Source organism: Chiloscyllium plagiosum, unplaced genomic scaffold (genome assembly GCF_037043375.1).
Source record: "Chiloscyllium plagiosum isolate Xiang-an unplaced genomic scaffold, Cpla_swu_hap1 HiC_scaffold_2, whole genome shotgun sequence".
In the NCBI taxonomy this organism is placed as follows: domain Eukaryota; kingdom Metazoa; phylum Chordata; class Chondrichthyes; order Orectolobiformes; family Hemiscylliidae; genus Chiloscyllium; species Chiloscyllium plagiosum.
The window spans coordinates 147,592,725-147,611,883 of NW_028270140.1; the positions used below are offsets into that span (position 1 = coordinate 147,592,725).

The window sequence follows — 19,159 nt, forward strand, 5'->3', positions numbered from 1 at the left end:
GGGAGCGAGAGAGGGAGAGGGAGCGAGAGAGGGAGCGAGAGAGGGAGCGAGAGAGGGAGCGAGAGAGGGAGCGAGAGCGAGAGCAAGAGCGGGAGCGAGAGCGGGAGCGAGAGAGGGAGCGAGAGCGGGAGCGAGAGAGGGAGCGAGAGAGGGAGCGAGAGCGGGAGCGAGAGCGGGAGCGAGAGCGGGAGCGAGAGCGGGAGCGAGAGCGGGAGCGAGAGAGGGAGCGAGAGAGGGAGCGAGAGAGGGAGCGAGAGAGGGAGCGAGAGAGGGAGCCAGAGAGGGGGAGCGAGAGAGGGGGAGCGAGAGAGGGGGAGCGAGAGAGGGGGAGCGAGAGAGGGGGAGCGAGAGAGGGGGAGCGAGAGAGGGGGAGCGAGAGAGGGGGAGCGAGAGAGGGGGAGCGAGAGAGGGGGAGCGAGAGAGGGGGAGCGAGAGAGGGGGAGCGAGAGAGGGGGAGCGAGAGAGGGGGAGCGAGAGAGGGGGAGCGAGAGAGGGGGAGCGAGAGAGGGGGAGCGAGAGAGGGGGAGCGAGAGAGGGGGAGCGAGAGAGGGGGAGCGAGAGAGGGGGAGCGAGAGAGGGGGAGCGAGAGAGAGGGAGCGAGAGAGAGGGAGCGAGAGAGAGGGAGCGAGAGAGAGGGAGCGAGAGAGAGGGAGCGAGAGAGAGGGAGCGAGAGAGAGGGAGCGAGAGAGAGGGAGCGAGAGAGAGGGAGCGAGAGAGAGGGAGCGAGAGAGAGGGAGCGAGAGAGAGGGAGCGAGAGAGAGGGAGCGAGAGAGAGGGAGCGAGAGAGAGGGAGCGAGAGAGAGGGAGCGAGAGAGAGGGAGCGAGAGAGAGAGCGAGAGAGAGAGAGCGAGAGAGAGAGAGCGAGAGAGAGAGCGAGAGAGAGAGCGAGAGAGCGAGCGAGAGAGGGAGCGAGAGAGGGAGCGAGAGCGAGAGAGGGAGCGAGAGCGAGAGAGGGAGCGAGAGCGAGAGAGGGAGCGAGAGCGAGAGAGGGAGCGAGAGCGAGAGAGGGAGCGAGAGCGAGAGAGGGAGCGAGAGCGAGAGAGGGAGCGAGAGCGAGAGAGGGAGCGAGAGCGAGTGCGAGAGAGGGAGCGAGTGCGAGAGAGGGAGCGAGAGCGAGAGAGGGAGCGAGAGCGAGAGAGGGAGCGAGAGCGAGAGAGGGAGCGAGAGCGAGAGAGGGAGCGAGAGCGAGAGAGGGAGCGAGAGCGAGAGAGGGAGCGAGAGCGAGAGAGGGAGCGAGAGCGAGAGAGGGAGCGAGAGCGAGAGAGGGAGCGAGAGCGAGTGCGAGAGAGGGAGCGAGTGCGAGAGAGGGAGCGAGTGCGAGAGAGGGAGCGAGTGCGAGAGAGGGAGCGAGAGCGAGAGAGGGAGCGAGAGCGAGAGAGGGAGCGAGAGCGAGAGAGGGAGCGAGAGCGAGAGAGGGAGCGAGAGAGGGAGCGAGAGCGAGAGAGGGAGCGAGAGCGAGAGAGGGAGCGAGAGAGGGAGCGAGAGCGAGAGAGGGAGCGAGAGCGAGTGCGAGAGAGGGAGCGAGTGCGAGAGAGGGAGCGAGAGCGAGAGAGGGAGCGAGAGCGAGAGAGGGAGCGAGAGCGAGAGAGGGAGCGAGAGAGGGAGCGAGAGCGGGAGAGGGAGCGAGAGCGAGAGAGGGAGCGAGAGAGGGAGCGAGAGCGAGAGAGGGAGCGAGAGCGAGTGTGAGAGAGGGAGCGAGTGCGAGAGAGGGAGCGAGTGCGAGAGAGGGAGCGAGAGCGAGAGAGGGAGCGGGAGCGAGAGAGGGAGCGAGAGCGAGAGAGGGAGCGAGAGCGAGTGTGAGAGAGGGAGCGAGTGCGAGAGAGGGAGCGAGTGCGAGAGAGGGAGCGAGTGCGAGAGAGGGAGCGAGAGCGAGAGAGGGAGCGAGAGCGAGAGCGAGAGCGAGAGAGGGAGCGAGAGCGAGAGAGGGAGCGAGAGCGAGAGAGGGAGCGAGAGCGAGAGAGGGAGCGAGAGCGAGAGAGGGAGCGAGAGAGGGAGCGAGAGCGAGAGAGGGAGCGAGAGCGAGAGAGGGAGCGAGAGCGAGAGAGGGAGCGAGAGAGGGAGCGAGAGCGAGAGAGGGAGCGAGAGCGAGTGTGAGAGAGGGAGCGAGTGCGAGAGAGGGAGCGAGTGCGAGAGAGGGAGCGAGAGCGAGAGAGGGAGCGAGAGCGAGAGAGGGAGCGAGAGAGGGAGCGAGAGCGAGAGAGGGAGCGAGAGCGAGTGTGAGAGAGGGAGCGAGTGCGAGAGAGGGAGCGAGTGCGAGAGAGGGAGCGAGTGCGAGAGAGGGAGCGAGAGCGAGAGAGGGAGCGAGAGCGAGAGCGAGAGAGGGAGCGAGAGCGAGAGAGGGAGCGAGAGCGAGAGCGAGAGCGAGAGCGGGAGCGAGAGCGAGAGCGAGAGAGGGAGCGAGAGCGAGAGAGGGAGCGAGAGCGAGAGCGAGAGCGAGAGCGGGAGCGAGAGCGAGAGCGAGAGAGGGAGCGAGAGCGAGAGAGGGAGCGAGAGCGAGAGAGGGAGCGAGAGCGAGAGAGGGAGCGAGAGAGGGAGCGAGAGAGGGAGCGAGAGCGAGAGAGGGAGCGAGAGCGAGAGAGGGAGCGAGTGCGAGAGAGGGAGCGAGAGAGGGAGCGAGAGCGAGAGAGGGAGCGAGAGCGAGTGCGAGAGAGGGAGCGAGTGCGAGAGAGGGAGCGAGTGCGAGAGAGGGAGCGAGAGCGAGAGAGGGAGCGAGAGCGAGAGAGGGAGCGAGAGCGAGAGAGGGAGAGGGAGCGAGAGAGGGAGCGAGAGCGAGAGCGAGAGCGGGAGCGAGAGAGGGAGCGAGAGAGGGAGCGAGAGAGGGAGCGAGAGAGGGAGCGAGAGAGGGAGCGAGAGAGGGAGCGAGAGAGGGAGCGAGAGAGGGAGCGAGAGAGGGAGAGAGGGAGCGAGTGTGAGAGAGGGAGCGAGTGTGAGAGAGGGAGCGAGTGTGAGAGAGGGAGCGAGTGTGAGAGAGGGAGCGAGTGTGAGAGAGGGAGCGAGAGAGGGAGCGAGAGCGAGAGCGAGAGCGGGAGCGAGAGAGGAAGCGAGAGAGGGAGCGAGAGAGGGAGCGAGAGAGGGAGCGAGAGAGGGAGCGAGAGCGAGAGAGGGAGCGAGAGCGAGAGAGGGAGCGAGAGCGGGAGCGAGAGAGGGAGCGAGAGAGGGAGCGAGAGAGGGAGCGAGAGAGGGAGCGAGAGAGGGAGCGAGAGAGGGAGCGAGAGAGGGAGCGAGAGAGGGAGCGAGAGAGGGAGCGAGAGAGGGAGCGAGAGAGGGAGCGAGAGAGGGAGCGAGAGAGGGAGCGAGAGAGGGAGCGAGAGAGGGAGCGAGAGAGGGAGCGAGAGAGGGAGCGAGAGAGGGAGCGAGAGAGGGAGCGAGGGAGCGAGTGTGAGAGAGGGAGCGAGTGTGAGAGAGGGAGCGAGTGTGAGAGAGGGAGCGAGTGTGAGAGAGGGAGCGAGTGTGAGAGAGGGAGCGAGTGTGAGAGAGGGAGCGAGTGTGAGAGAGGGAGCGAGTGTGAGAGAGGGAGCGAGTGTGAGAGAGGGAGCGAGAGAGGGAGCGAGAGCGAGAGCGAGAGCGGGAGCGAGAGAGGGAGCGAGAGAGGGAGCGAGAGAGGGAACGAGAGAGGGAGCGAGAGAGGGAGCGAGAGAGGGAGCGAGAGAGGGAGCGAGAGAGGGAGCGAGAGAGGGAGCGAGAGAGGGAGCGAGAGAGGGAGCGAGAGAGGGAGCGAGAGAGGGAGCGAGAGAGGGAGCGAGAGAGAGAGCGAGTGTGAGAGAGGGAGCGAGAGCGGGAGCGAGAGAGGGAGCGAGAGAGGGAGCGAGAGAGGGAGCGAGAGCGGGAGCGAGAGAGGGAGCGAGAGAGGGAGCGGGAGCGAGAGAGGGAGCGAGAGAGGGAGCGAGAGCGGGAGCGAGAGCGGGAGCGAGAGAGGGAGCGAGAGAGGGAGCGAGAGAGGGAGCGAGAGAGGGAGCGAGAGAGGGAGCGAGAGAGGGAGCGAGAGAGGGAGCGAGAGAGGGAGCGAGAGAGGGAGCGAGAGAGGGAGCGAGAGCGGGAGCGAGAGAGGGAGCGAGAGAGGGAGCGAGAGAGGGAGCGAGAGAGGGAGCGAGAGAGGGAGCGAGAGAGGGAGCGAGAGAGGGAGCGAGAGAGGGAGCGAGAGAGGGAGCGAGAGAGGGAGCGAGAGAGTGAGAGCGAGTGTGAGAGCGAGTGTGAGAGCGAGTGTGAGAGCGAGTGTGAGAGCGAGTGTGAGAGCGAGTGTGAGAGCGAGTGTGAGAGCGAGTGTGAGAGCGAGTGTGAGAGCGAGTGTGAGAGAGGGAGCGAGTGCGAGAGAGGGAGCGAGTGCGAGAGAGGGAGCGAGTGCGAGAGAGGGAGCGAGTGCGAGAGAGGGAGCGAGAGCGAGAGAGGGAGCGAGAGCGAGAGAGGGAGCGAGAGCGAGAGCGAGAGAGGGAGCGAGAGCGAGAGAGGGAGCGTGTGAGAGAGGGAGTGAGAGAGCAAGAGCGAGAGCGAGAGCGAGCGAGAGAGCGCGAGCGAGAGTGTGAGAGCGAGCGAGAGTGAGAGAGCGAGCGAGAGTGAGAGAGCGAGCGAGAGTGTGAGAGCGAGCGAGAGTGTGAGAGCGAGCGAGAGTGTGAGAGCGAGCGAGAGTGTGAGAGCGAGCGAGAGTGTGAGAGCGAGCGAGAGTGTGAGAGCGAGCGAGAGCGAGCGCGTGAGCGAGCGCGTGAGAGCGAGCGCGTGAGAGCGAGCGCGTGAGAGCGAGCGCGTGAGAGCGAGCGCGTGAGAGAGAGCGCGCGTGAGAGAGAGCGCGCGTGAGAGAGAGCGCGCGTGAGAGAGAGCGCGCGTGAGAGAGAGCGCGCGTGTGAGAGCGCGCGTGAGAGAGCGCGCGTGAGAGAGCGCGCGTGTGAGAGCGCGCGTGAGAGAGCGCGCGTGAGAGAGCGCGCGTGAGAGAGCGCGCGTGAGAGAGCGCGCGTGAGAGAGCGCGCGTGAGAGAGCGCGCGTGAGAGAGCGCGCGTGAGAGAGCGCGCGTGAGAGCGCGCGCGTGAGAGCGCGCGCGTGAGAGAGCGCGCGTGAGAGAGCGCGCGTGAGAGAGCGCGCGTGAGAGAGCGCGCGTGAGAGAGCGCGCGTGAGAGAGAGCGCGTGAGAGAGAGCGCGTGAGAGAGAGCGCGTGAGAGAGAGCGCGTGAGAGAGAGCGCGTGAGAGAGAGCGCGTGAGAGAGAGCGCGTGAGAGAGAGCGCGTGAGAGAGAGCGCGTGAGAGAGAGCGAGCGTGTGAGAGCGTGTGAGAGAGCGCGAGAGAGAGAGTGCGAGAGAGAGAGTGCGAGAGAGTGACCAGACAGCGGAAGTGTCACAATCCAGTGTGACCATCTTCCGGCACCAGCTTCCAGCTACATGAAGTGTCAGCCACAGATTATGAGACTGGAATCTCATGCACACAATGCTTGGGAGGTGGGGTATGAGTGCAAGTTCTCTTACAGTGCAAGATTTAAAAAAAAACTTTCAAGTATTTTTCAAATTCCTTTATGAAAGTCATTACTGAATCGGTTTTCACCACTTTTTCCAGAAGTTTTCCAGAAGTGTTCCAGATCACAGCAACTGAGCAAATTTACCTCCCTCTTTTTCCTGGCTTTTTTTTGCCTGTTATATTATATCAGCATTATCTGATCATGGGCCCTCTTGCTAGAGAAAAGCATTGATATCCACTTTATCAAAATGTATGATAATTTCGAATGTCATTTATATTTCCCTCAATCTTCTATGCCAAATTAGAACAATTATAAACTTGTGGATTCTAGGATTTAATTTCACAGCCTCTTAACTGCTACTATAACCACAACCCTTGTGCATCCAATTATACATCAAGAATAGAAATTACCTTTCTCTTCACAATAAACAAAATACAATGCTTCTTAAAGATGTTAACAGCTTCAAAAATATAATGAAGCTTTCTTTATTCACAACTATCGTTCAGGCAAGTACAGAGATGAGCCCTCCATAATAGCTCAGCGCATCAACGCAGTACCTGTATACATGCAGGTTAGCATCAGTCCTAAGGCAGCCATGGCTCTATGAGGACTATGCATGTTCAATCTATCCACACTGAGCTTCACCAAGGCCTCTCCATCCAAACGCGAAAGCTGCTCAGAGAGAAGAAGTCGCTCCATCCCACGCAAGACACAATGGTAGATTATGGAAGGTGTAGACTCCTCGCTGCCAGAGACCATTACTCCACACATCTAAAAGTCAAGAGTAGCAGCTTGTAACACGGAAACCACATAACTCATCGGAAAATTCAAGTTAAAAGCAGGAGCAGCAACTCAAGCAGGCTCTGACATTCATTCAGATCTTAGCTGATTTGATTACTCCATATTCCTAGCTACTCTCAATAACCTTTAAGCTTTGTGCGAAGATTTGTAGCTCGGGTACTCGTTGTGGTTCTGTTGGCCGAGCTGGCAATTTGTGTTGCAGACGTTTCGTCCCCTGTCTAGGTGACATCCTCAGTGCTTGGGAGCCACCTGTGAAGCGCTTCTGTGATCTTTCCTCCAGCATTTGTAGTGGTTTGAATCTGCCGCTTCCGGTTGTCAGTTCCAGCTGTCCGCTGCAGTGGCCGGTATATTGGGTCCAGGTCGATGTGCTTATTGATTGAATCAGTGGATGAGTGCCATGCCTCTAGGAATTCCCTGGCTGTTCTCTGTTTGGCTTGTCCTATAATAGTAGTGTTGTCCCAGTCAAACTCATGTTGCTTGTCATCTGCGTGTGTGGCTATTAAGGATAGCTGGTCGTGTCGTTTCGTGACTAGTTGATGTTCGTGGATGCGGATCGTTAGCTGTCTTCCTGTTTGTCCTATGTAGTGTTTTGTGCAGTCCTTGCATGGGATTTTGTACACTACGTTGGTTTTGCTCATGCTGGGTATCGGGTCCTTCGTTCTGGTGAATTGTTGGCTTAGAGTGGCTGTTGGTTTGTATGCTGTTATGAGTCCTAGTGGTCGTAGTAGTCTGGCTGTCAGTTCAGAAATGTTCTTGATGTATGATAGTGTGGCTAGTCCTTTGGGTTGTGGCCATGTCCTCATTCCGTTGTCTTTCCCTTAGGCATCCATTGATGAAATTGCAGGGGTATCCGTTTTTGGTGAATACATTGTCGAGGTGTTCTTCTTACTCTTTTTGCAGTTCTACAAGGTATTCGCCAAAAACGGATACCCCTGCAATTTCATCAACAGATGCCTAAGGGAAAGACAATGGAATGAGGACATGCCACAACCCAAAGGACTAGCCACTTTACCATACATCAAGAACATTTCTGAACTGACAGCCAGACTACTACGACCACTAGAACTCATAACAGCATACAAACCAACAGCCACTCTCAGACAACAACTCACCAGGACAAAAGACCCGATACCCAACATGAGCAGAACCAATGTAGTATACAAAATCCCATGCAAGGACTGCACAAAACACTACATAGGACAAACAGGAAGACAGCTAACGATCCGTATCCATGAACACCAACTAGCCACGAAATGACATGACCAGCTATCCTTAGTAGCCACACACACAGATGACAAGCAACATGAGTTTGACTGGGACAACACTACTATTACAGGACAATCCAAACAGAGAACAGCCAGGGAATTCCTAGAGGCATGGCACTCATCCACTGATTCAATCAACAAGCACATCGACCTGGACCCAATATACCGGCCACTGCAGCGGACAGCTGGAACTGACCACCGGAAGTGGCAGATTCAAACCACAACAAGTGCCGGAAGAAAGATCACAGAAGCGCTTCACAGGAGGCTCCCAAGCATTGAGGATGTCACCGAGACTGGGGATGAAACGTCTGAAACACAAATTCCCAGGTCGGCGAACAGAACCACAACAACCTTTAAGCTCCCTATTTACCAAGAATCTATTTTCCTCTGCTTTTGAAAGAGTCAAGGACTCTGCATCCACTTCCTTTTATATAACACAACAACCACACAGAATATTCTCAACAGATGACACAGACAACAGCACTAAATTACTGTGTACTGTGTTAAGAAAATTGGATTTTTAAGTAGGGAGGCCAAGTATCCTTGCAATTAATCTTTAACCAAAATATTAGAGTGGCCTAGGTTATAAATAGTTATATCACTGTACATCAGCTTCATTCAGAGAACAGCATGACACTCAAAATTGAGTGTTCAAACTCCACTCCAGGGATATTGCATGTAAGACCTGAAGGCAATGAGCTGATCTGATTGTCTTGATTGCTCACCGTCTTATTGAGCTCAGGGATGCAGGAAGATTAGGCTAGAAAATTTTAAAAATTATTATTCATGAACAGAGGGGTACAAGTGCAATTGAATAGCAATAGATGGACCTGTACATGTGGTGTTAATTCGATAAATATAGCAACAGTGGATAACATGCACAACTGTGACAGAATGGGTCCATCACATTATCCTGTTCCAATATGCCCCACTGCAGCTCAACTTCAGGCCATGGTTAAATTCCTGAGCTACAAGCTCATACTTTTATAGTACCCAGAGGGTACCCAATGAAACTGAAATCTTAGTTTAATAGACAAGCAAACATTTTCATCCACTCTAAAATGATATAAAACAGGTTATTTGGCCCAACTAGTCAATGCCAGTGTTTACGTTCCATGTGAGCTTCTTCTCAGCTTTATTCATCTCACTCTATGCATACAGACTTAGATCTTCGAGCTTCCTCTTAAATGGTATTTTCCCCAGCCAATTCTTATGGCATCCAAGTTCTACAATTTGACCAGAAAGGTTCTACCTGACATGTTTATATTTATGACACCAAGCCTTTATTTTTCCCAAATGAAGCTGCATTTTGTTATTACATCCACTCTATGGTTACCTTTAAGACCTCAGCCACGTAATCTCTCAGTCTTTTTCTTTGCAAGTGTGATGAAAGGCATGTGATTTGTATAACATTAATGCTTGGATTCCACACTAGTGAAATGTCGATGTTGCTTACTTCTACGAAGGGAGCTTTAAAAGAAAACGGTCAGACAGTCCTATCTAGAACAAATGATCTAATCCAGTATTGTTAGAGAACAGGCAACTGCAAACCTTCTTCACTCACTCAAGAGATGTGGGCATCACTGGCTGGGCCAGCATTTATTGCCCATGCTCAGTTGCCCTTGAGAAGGCTGTGGCGAGGTGAGCTGTGTTCTTGAACCAGTGCAGTCCCTCTGGTATAGGCAGACCTTAAAAAGGAGGGAATTGCAGGATTTTGACTCAACAATACTGAAGGAACAGTAACATTAGGGAGATTTGAGAAGATTTGTAGCTCAGGTTGAGGTTCTGGATGTAGGTTTGCTCGCTGAACTGGAAGGTTCGTTTTCAGATATTTTGTCACCATACTAGGTAACATCTTCAGTGAGCCTCCAGATGGAGCACTGGTGGTATAGCCTGCTTTCTATTTATATGTTTGGGTTGGTGATGTCATTTCCGGTGGTGATGTCATTTCCTACAGCATTGTAATTTCCTGTTCTTTTTCTCAGGGGGTGGGAAATGGGATCCAAGTCAATGTGCTGTTGATAAAGTTCCAGTTGGAATGCCATGCTACTAGGAATTCTTGCGCGCGTCTCTGTTTGGCTTGTCCTAGGATGGATGTGTTGTCCCAGTCATCCATATGTAAGGATACTAGTGAGTGGGTCATGTCTTTTTGTGGCTAGTTGATGTTCATGTACCCTGGCAGCTAGTTTTCTGCCTGTTTGTCCAATATATAGGGTTTGTTATAGTTCTTGCAAGATATTTTGTAAATGACATAAGTTTTTCAATAAGTTCATTAACTGCTGTTGGTGTGTTTGTGGGCTATAATAATGCTAAGGGGTCTGAATAGTCTGGCAGTCATTTTGGAGATGTCTTTGATGTAAGGGAGAGTGGCTAGGCTTCCACAATTATCCCAACATCCACAAACGAAGCTGCATTAGAACATTATTTCAACGAGCCACCACACACCACAGCACAGAAGAACTACGAAGAGCAGAGGAAAATCACCTATACAGTGTATTCAAAAGGAACGGGTACCCAGTGAACACAATCCGCTGATTTCTCAGCAACAAACCCAAACAAAATACATCCGGAAAGCCTAGCCACTCTCGCCTATATCAAAGGCATCTCTGAAATAACTGCCACACTACTCAGACCCCTTGGCATCATGGTAGCCCACAAACCCACCAACACACAACAGCAGCTCATGAACTTCAAAGACCCTATACAGACAACAAGCAAAACTAGTGTCATTTACAAAATACCTTGCAAGAACTTGATAAACACTACATTGGACAAACAGGCAGAAAACTAGCTGCCAGGATACATGAACAACAACTAGCCACAAAAAGACATGACCCACTCTCACTAGTATCCTTACATACAGATGAGGAGGGACACCGCTTCGACTGGGACAACACATCCATCCGAGGACAAGCCAAACAGAGACATGCACGAGAATTCCTAGAAGCATAGCATTCTAAGAACTCTAATCAACACAAACCCCCTAAGAAAAAGAACAGGAAATTAGGTCACCGCAGGAAATGACATCACCAACCCAAAAAAACCCAAACATAAATAGAAAGTGGGCTATCCCACCAGTACTTCATCCGGATGCTCACTGAAGATGTTACCTAGTATGGTGATAAAATGTCTGAAAACAAACCTTCCAGCTCAGTGAGCAAACCTATATTCACAGTAATGTATTTCCAAGTCAGCACTTTGTGGTTTGGAAGGGAACTTTCAGGTGGTGGTGTTCTCATGTACCTGCTGCCCTTATCCTTCTGGATGGAATTGGTCGTGCATTTAGAAGATGTTAATTTTGCAGTGTATCTGCTGCTACTGAGTGTTGGTGAGAAGGGACTGAATGCTTGTGACAGTGTGCCAACCAAGCAGGCTGCTTTGTCCTGGATGGTATCAAGCTTCTTGAGTTGTTGGAGCTGCACCCATCAGGCAAGTGGGGAGTATTCCATCACAATCTGACTTGTGCCTTAAAAATGGTGGGTAATCTTTGTGGAGTCAGCAGGGGAGACAATGGCTTACTGGTATCATCACTGTTCATCCAGAAATCCAGGTAATGTTCTGGGTACCCAGGTTCAAATTCTACCATGACAGATGGTGGAATTTGAATTCAATACAAATCTGGAGTTAAATGTCTAATGATGACAATGAAACCATTGCTAATTGTCAGGAAAAGTCCCATCTAGTTTACTAATGTGAACTACCATCCTTACCTGATTTGGCCTACATGTGACTCCAGACCCAAAACAAAAGGTTGACTCTTAACTGCCCTCTTTTTGGCAATAAATACTGGCCTAGCTGGCAACATCCTCATCAGTGAATAAATTTAAAAAAAAAGAGTCAGGTTACTCACTACAGTATTCCTAGCCTCTGATCTGCTCTGGTAGCCATTGTATTTATATAGTGAGTCCAGTTCAGTTTCCGGTCAATGGTAACTCCCCGTGATGTTGATAGCGAAGGATTCAGTAATGTCAAGGAGCAATAATTAGATAGTCTTTAACTGGGTGAAGGAAAATCCAAAGGAATTCTATAAATAAGTTGAAAGGACAAAAGGGTAACTAGGGAGAGAATAAGGCCCCTCAAAAATCAGCAAGGCAGCCAGTGTGTGGAACCGCAGAGACTGGGAGATACTAAACAAGTATTTTGCTCAATGCTTACTGTGGGGAAAGACATGGAAGTTATAGAATGTGGGGAAATAGATGGTGACATCTTAAAAAAATGCCCATATTAGAGGTGGTGGTGCTGGATGTCTTGAAACATCTAAAGGTGGATAAATTCCCAGGACCTGATCAGGTGTACCCGAGAACTCTGTGGGAAGCTAGAGAAGTGATTATTGGGTGCCTTGCTGAGATATTTGTATTATCAATAGTCACAGGTGAGGTGCCAGAAGACTGGAGGTTGACTAATGTGCTGCCACTATTTAAGAAAAATGCTAAGGAAAAGCCAGAGAACTCTAGACCGGTGAGCCTGACATCGGTGGTTGGCAAGTTGTTGGAGTGAATCCAAAGGGATAGGATGTACATGTATTTGGAAAGACAGGGACTGATTAGGGATAGTAAACATGGCTTTATGCATGGGAAATCATGTCTCACAAACTTGATTGAGTTTTTTGAAGTAGTACAAAGAGGATTGATGAGGGCAGAGCAGTGGACGTGATCTGTTTGGACTTCAGTAATGTGTTCGACAAGGTTCCTTATGATGGACTGGTTAGCAAGGTCAGATCACATCACATGGACTAGCCATTTAGATACAGAATTGGCTCGAAGGTAGAACATAGAACAATACAACGCAGAACAGGCCCTTCAGCCCTCGATGTTGCGCCGACCTGTCAACTATTCTCTGCTCATCCCCCTACATTATCCCAAAATCATCCATGTGCTTATCTAAGAATTATTTAAATCTCCCTAACGTGGCTGAGTTGACTACATTAGCAGGTAGGGCATTTCACGCCCTTTCCACACTCTGCGTAAAGAACCTGCCTCTGATAGCTGTCTTAAATCTATCACCCCTTAATTTGTAGCTATGCCCCCTCGTACACGCTGACATCATCAGCCTAGGAAAAAGACTTTCGCTATCTACCCTATCTAAACCTCTGATCACGGAAATATGTTGTGAAGCTTGAAAAGGTTCAGGAAAGACTGACAAGCACATTGCCAGCGTTGGAGGATTTGAGCTACAGGGAGAGGCTGAATAGTCGGGGTCTCTTTTTCCTGAAGCACCCCAGAGGCTGAGGGGTGACCTTATCGAGGTATAAAATCATGAGGAGCATGGATAGAGTATATAGACAAGGTCTTTTCCCTTGGTTGGGGATTCCAGAACTAGAAGGCATAGGTTTAGGGTAAGAGGGGAAATGTTTAAAAAGGATCTAAGGGGCAACATTTTCACACAAAGGATGATACATGTATGGAATGAGCTGCCAGAGGAAGAGGAGGAGGCTGGTACAATTACACCATTTAAAAGGCATCTGGATGGGTACATGAATAGGAAGGGTTTAGAGGGATATAGGCCAAGTGCTGGCAAATGGGACTGCAGTAGTTTAGAATATCTTGTTGACATGGACGAGTTAGACCAAAGGGTCTGTTTCCGTGCTGTGTTTCTCAAGGACTCTAGCAAACATTACTTGCTACTTTTCAGCCCATGCCGGGATATTGTCCAGGTCTTGTTACATTTAGATACGGACTACTTCTGTATCTGAGGAGTTGCAAATGGTACTGAACATTGTCTTCACCACTTCTGACCTTATAATGGAGGCAAGGTCATTGATGAAGCAGCTGAAGATGGTTAGGCCTAGCTCACTACCTTGAGGTGCTCCTGCAGAGATGCCCTGGAGCTGAGATGACTGACCTCCAACAACCACAACTAATCTTCCTATTTGCCAGATATGACTCCAGCCACTGGCGAGTTTGTCCCGATTCCCATAGATTCCAGTTTTGCGGGTGCTCCTTGATATGACACTCAGTCAAATGCAACCTTGATATCAGGGTCTGTCACTCTCTTCACTTCTGGAATTCAGCTCTATTATCATTATCTGAATCAAGGCTTTAATGAGGTCAGAAGCTGAATGGCCCTGGTGGAATCCAAACTGGGTGTCAGTCAGCAGGTTATCACTGAGCAAGTGCTACTTGTTTGCACTATTAATGACATATTCTTGCTGATCATCAAGAATAGACTGATGGGGCAACAACTGGCCAAGTTGTACTTGTCCTGTGTAGTGTTCAGGGCACCTTGCGCAGTTTTCCAGATTGGCCAGGCAGCATCCAATGAATAGGAGAAGCGACGTTTCAGGCATAAGCCGTTCATCAGTCCTGCTGTGCTTTTCTAGCACCATACTTTCAACTCTGATCTCCAGCATCTGCAGTCCTTACTTTCTCCCAATTTTCCAGATTGTTGGGTAGACGCTTGTATTCTGTACCAGATCAGCTTAACTAGGGGTACTGCAAGTTCTGCTTCAAAACTCCTGCACTATAAAGATGACTGTTTGTTCACACTGTGGGGCTTGTAACAATTAGTAAACAATGAAAGGCATTAGCCTTGATTTTGGTTGAGATTGACCAGAAGTGGATTTTGACTTAGAAATCAGACATTGAAAGCTTTTAGGGTAGTTCTGGAGGAGATCAGATTGGGTTCAAGCAAATATAGATTCGCTTCAAAGGAAGAGTATAGAAGACAACTTAGGAATAGATCAGTTACTTGGTATAAGAATTTAGCTTGCAATACTTCCAGACGAGGAGTGTTTAGTCAGAAAACAGCAAATGATTCAAAGACTGGAAGTCTAAGCTTCCATTTTTGAAGTATTCATGTAAGGTGACTTCACAGTTCACAGGACAGAACTAATAAGATAAGCATGATTTCTCAGAATCTCCAATGGTGTAAAAAGATGAAGTTGGGAAATAGATAAGACTTTAATTTGCTGTTTTTATACATCTCAAGCTTCTACATTTACATAGCTTGTTCTGTTTTTCTCTCTCTTTAAAGTAAATGCTTTTTTTTATTTTTAAAGCAAATCTGCAGCCTTGACTGCCTATGTTTCAGTGAAAGACCGCCATGTTAAATATAAGAAAAAAAAGTCAGGCTTCTGGCACATGGCTTGTCCAGCAGGACCATCAGTTGGGATCATAACACTAGAGAAAAGAACTCCAAGCCGGTCTATCCTTACCTGACAGTTCAAGCATCTTAGCTCTCACCTCTGCACTAGATCATAAAGTATGAGAAGTACTCAGCAGACCTGACAGCATCTGTAGAGAAGTACAGTTATCATTTCAGGTAGTGACATTTCACCACATGATTTTTCTGATGAAAGGTCAATCTGAAATGATAACTCTGTTCCTCTCTGCTCATGGGCTGCCTGACCACTTGAGTATATCCGCATCTCCTGGTTTTATTTCAGATTTTTGGCAGCTACAATATTTTGTTTTTCAATTTTTCTTTGCACTTTCTAAATGATCTTTAAACATTCTTACTATTCTAAATGATATAGCCAGGAAATGGATCGAGGATATAAAAAGTGATTTCAGGGAGTTAGGATGGATGCTGCAAAGCAGGATGAACAGAGTAGTGTTCTCTAGTTTACTACCGGTGCCATGAGATAGCGAGGCGAGGAACAAGGAGCGGGCACAGCTTAACATGTGGCTATGCAGCTGGTGTAGGATGGAGGACTTCAGATATATAGATAATTGGGATGCCTTCTGGGGAAGGTGGGACCTGTACAAGAAGGATGGGTTGCATCTGAACTGGAAGGGGACCAATGTACTGGGTGGAAGGTTTGCTCGAGTAGTTCGAGAGGGTTTAAACTAGTATGGTGGTGGGGGGGGGGGGGGGGGGGGGGGGGGAAGAGAACCTGAGCTGTATACCGGAGGTGAGAGTTGATGCAGATGAGGCAATAGCAAGAGGTAGACCAGCTAGTGGGAAGGATTTTCCTGGGAAGGAACCAAGGGATCAGTTAAAGTGTGTTTGCTTTAACGCAAGGAGTATCAGGAATAAGTGATGAACTTACAGCATGGATCAGTACCTGGTGCTATGATGTTGTGGCCATAACAGAGACATGGGTTTCTCAGGGGCAGGAATGGGTGCTGGATGTTCCAGGGTTTAGAGCATTTAAAAAAATAGGGAGGGGGGAAAAAAAAGAGGGGGTGTAGCACTACTGATCAGAGAGGGTATTAGAGCTACAGAAGCTTCCATTGTCGAGGAAGATCTGCTTACCGAGTCAGTACGGGTGGAAATTAGGAACAGCAAAGGAGCAGTCACCTCGTTAGGGGTTTACTACAGGCCCCCCAATAGCAGCAGGGAAATGGAAGAAAGCATGGGCCGGCAGATTTTGGAAAAGTGTGGACAGAGTAGGGTTGTTGTAATGGGTGACTTTAACTTTCCCAATATTGATTGGAACCTCCTTCGAGCAGAAGATTTGAATGGAGCTGTTTTTGTAAGATGTGTTCAGGAGGGTTTCCTAACTCAGTACATTGACAGGCCAACGAGGGGAGAGGCCATTCTACACTTGGTGCTCGGAAACGAGGCGGGGCAGGTATCAGTTCTTGTGGTGGGAGAACATTTTGGTGATAGTGACCACAACTGCCTCACATTTTACATAGCTATGGAGGAGGAGAGGATTAGGCAAAATGGGAGGATATTTAATTGGGGAAGAGGAAACTATGATGCGATTAGACATGTGGAGACTGTTTAAGGAACAGTTGTTGCAAGGGATGAATAAATATGTCCCTCTGAAACAGGCAAGTGGTAGTAAGATAAAGGAACCTTGGATGACGAGAGCGGTGGAGCTTCTCGTCAAAAGGAAAAAGGTAGCTTACATAAGGTGGAGGAAGCTAGGGTCAAGCTCAGCTCTACAGGATTACAGGCAGGCGAGGAAGGAGCTCAAAAATAGTCTGAGGAGAGCCAGGAGGGGGCACGAGAAAGGCTTGGCAGAACGGATTAGGGAGAACACAAAGGCATTTTACACTTATGTGAGGAATAAGAGAATGGTCAAAGAAAGAGTAGGGCCGATCAGGGATAGCATAGGGAATATGTGTGTGGAGTCTGAGGAGATAGGGAAAGCCCTAAATGAGATTTTTGCTTCTGTCTTTACGAAAGAAACAAACTTTGTAGCGAATGAAACCTTTGAAGAGCAGATGTGCATGCTGGAATGAATAGAGATAGAGGAAGCTGATGTGCCGAAAATTTTGTCAAACATTAAGATTGACAAGTCGCCAGGCCCGGACCAGATTTGTCCTCGGCTGCTTTGGGAAACGAGAAATGCAATTGCTTCGCCACTTGCGAAGATCTTTGCATCCTTGCTCTCCACTGGAGTCGTACCTGAGGACTGGAGAGAGGCAAATGTAATTCCTCTCTTCAAGAAAGGAAATAGGGAAATCCTGGCAATTACAGACCAGTAAGTCTCACATCTGTCATCTGCAAGGTGTTAGAAAGGATTCTGAGGGATAGGATTTATGACCATCTGGAAGAGCGTGGCTTGATTAAATGCAGTCAGCATGGCTTTGAGAGGGGCAGGTCATGCCTCACAAACCTTATCGAGCTCTTTGAGGATGTGACTAGAAAAGTTGATGAGGGTCGAGCTGTGGATGTGGTGTATATGGACTTCAGCAAGGCATTTGATAAAGTTCCCCATGGTAGGCTCATTCAGAAGGTCAGGAGGAATGGGATACAGGGGAACATAGCTGTTTGGATAGAGAATTGGCTGGCCAACAGAAGATAGCAACTGGTAGTAGAAGGAAAATATTCTGCCTGGAAGTCTGTGGTGAGTGGTGTTCCTTGGGCCTCTACTGTTTGTAATTTTTATTAATGACTTGGATGAGTGGATTGAAGGATGGGTCAGCAAGTTTACAGACGACACAAAGGTTGGAGGTGTCGTTGACAGTATAGAGGGCTGTTGTAGGCTGCAGTGGTACATTGACAGGATGCAGAGATGGGCTGAGAGGTGGCAAATGGAGTTCAACCTGGATAAATGAGAGGTGATGCATTTTGGAAAGTCGAATTTGAAAGCTGAGAACAGGATTAAGGATAGGATTCTTGGCAGTGTGGAGGAATAGAGGGATCTTGGTGTGCAGGTACATAGATCCCTTAAAACGGCCACCCAAGTGGACAGGGTTGTTAAGAAAGCATATGGTGTTTTGGCTTTCATTAACAGGGGGATTGAGTTTAAGAGTCGTGAGATCTTGTTGCAGCTCTATAAAACTTTGGGTAGACCGCACTTGGAATAATGCGTCCAGTTCTGGTCGCCCTATTATAGGAAAGTTGTGGATGCTTTGGAGAGGGTTCAGAGGAGGCTTACCAGGATGCTGCCTGGACTGCAGGGCTTATCTTATAAAGAGAAGTTGACTGAGCTCTGACTTTTTTCATTGGAGAAAAGGAGGAGGAGAGGAGACCTAATTAAAGTATACAAGATAATGAGAGGCATATATACAGTCAATAGCCAGAGACTATTTCCCAGGGCAGAAATGACTAACACGAGGGGTCATAGTTTTAATCTGGTTGGAGGAAAGTATAGAGGGAATGTCAGAGGTGGGTTCTTTATACAGAGTTGAGAGAGTATGGAATGCATTGCTAGCAGTAGTTGTGGAAGCAAGGTCATTGGGGACATTTAAGAGACTACTGGACATGCATATGGTCACAGAAATTTGAGGGTGCATACATGAGGATCAGTGGTTGGCACAACATCGTGGGCTGAAGGGCCTGCTCTGTGCTGTACTGTTCTATGTTCTAAAAAAGCCCACAGCATTCAATATGGTAAGTCCTCTCACACTGTTTGGCCGCATTACTTTAATGGCAGTATCAAGCTGTTCTTTCCACTTTGAGTGATGCAAGTAAATGATACCTGAATGATGCCTGCAGTAAATTCATGGCCCACATCAAGCGGGTAGTTTTCGATGAGATAAAAGGCTGTTGCACACATCACCAACACATGTTGTTGGTTGTGAATGTTGACACAGCTGCAAAGGAATAAAACATTTGGTCAGTAATATAGTATGCAATCAGGTGCTAGGGTTGTATCAGCATAGTCATTTTACATGTAAAATAGGAACACATTACACCAATTATGCCATTCAGTTATTGTCTGTAACATTTGCATTGTTCTTACTCAGAAAACAGTTCAAATTTTCATATTAAATGCACCGAGGTGTGAGAAATAAGTAGAGAGTACACATAGATTTTGTTTCCAAAATTTGGCATTTGTGTGCAGTCACCAATGATATTATGTGAGACATGTGGGCAGCAGTGGATGATAACTGAGACAATAAATTCATATCATCGTGCATTGACTGTGAACTAGATACATTTAGTCAAACAATCCAGAATGTACTCTAATTGAACTTTAATTCCCCAATGGCTGTGGTAGAATTTTAAATTGGTATCATTAGTCCAGCAAGGTGCCCATGGTTAAACAGCATAAAACAAAACAATGCCAGTTTGTAAATAACTTGGGGCAAACATGTGGTCAGTATTACATTCTTAGGGGAAACAGGTGACTGTGCACACTGTTCCTAAAACTCTCAACAAGTGAGAATTTGCTTCATCTTATTCTGGGTTAACACAAACTAATTGGTAAGAAACTGATTTATTGTACATGATCAATAACTCCATGTTATGTTTTGATAATTTTTTTTGACAATTACAGGTCATTTTCTCAAAATTAAAAAAAACTGGTCAAACTT

General features: G+C 49.4%; 1 protein-coding gene across 16 annotated transcripts in view; it reads right to left on the minus strand.

Moving 5' to 3' along the window:
- htt (huntingtin) overlaps positions 1–19,159 on the minus strand; it is a 295,347-nt gene that overhangs the window by 43,847 nt on the left and 232,341 nt on the right. For 15 of the 16 annotated variants that reach the window (XR_015751247.1, XM_087974297.1, XM_087974311.1 and 12 more), the window contains 2 exons: positions 18,322–18,436; positions 5,994–6,207 (listed from right to left, as the gene is read on the minus strand). Coding sequence is in view for 14 of the 16 variants with exons in the window: in XM_087974297.1 (XP_087830423.1) it covers positions 5,994–6,207; positions 18,322–18,436 (329 nt within the window). In the remaining 2 variants the exon portion in view is untranslated. Of the gene's footprint in view, positions 1–5,992; positions 6,208–11,352; positions 11,527–18,321; positions 18,437–19,159 lie in introns of those variants that run through there. The other variant, XR_015751248.1, reaches the window with a different exon arrangement.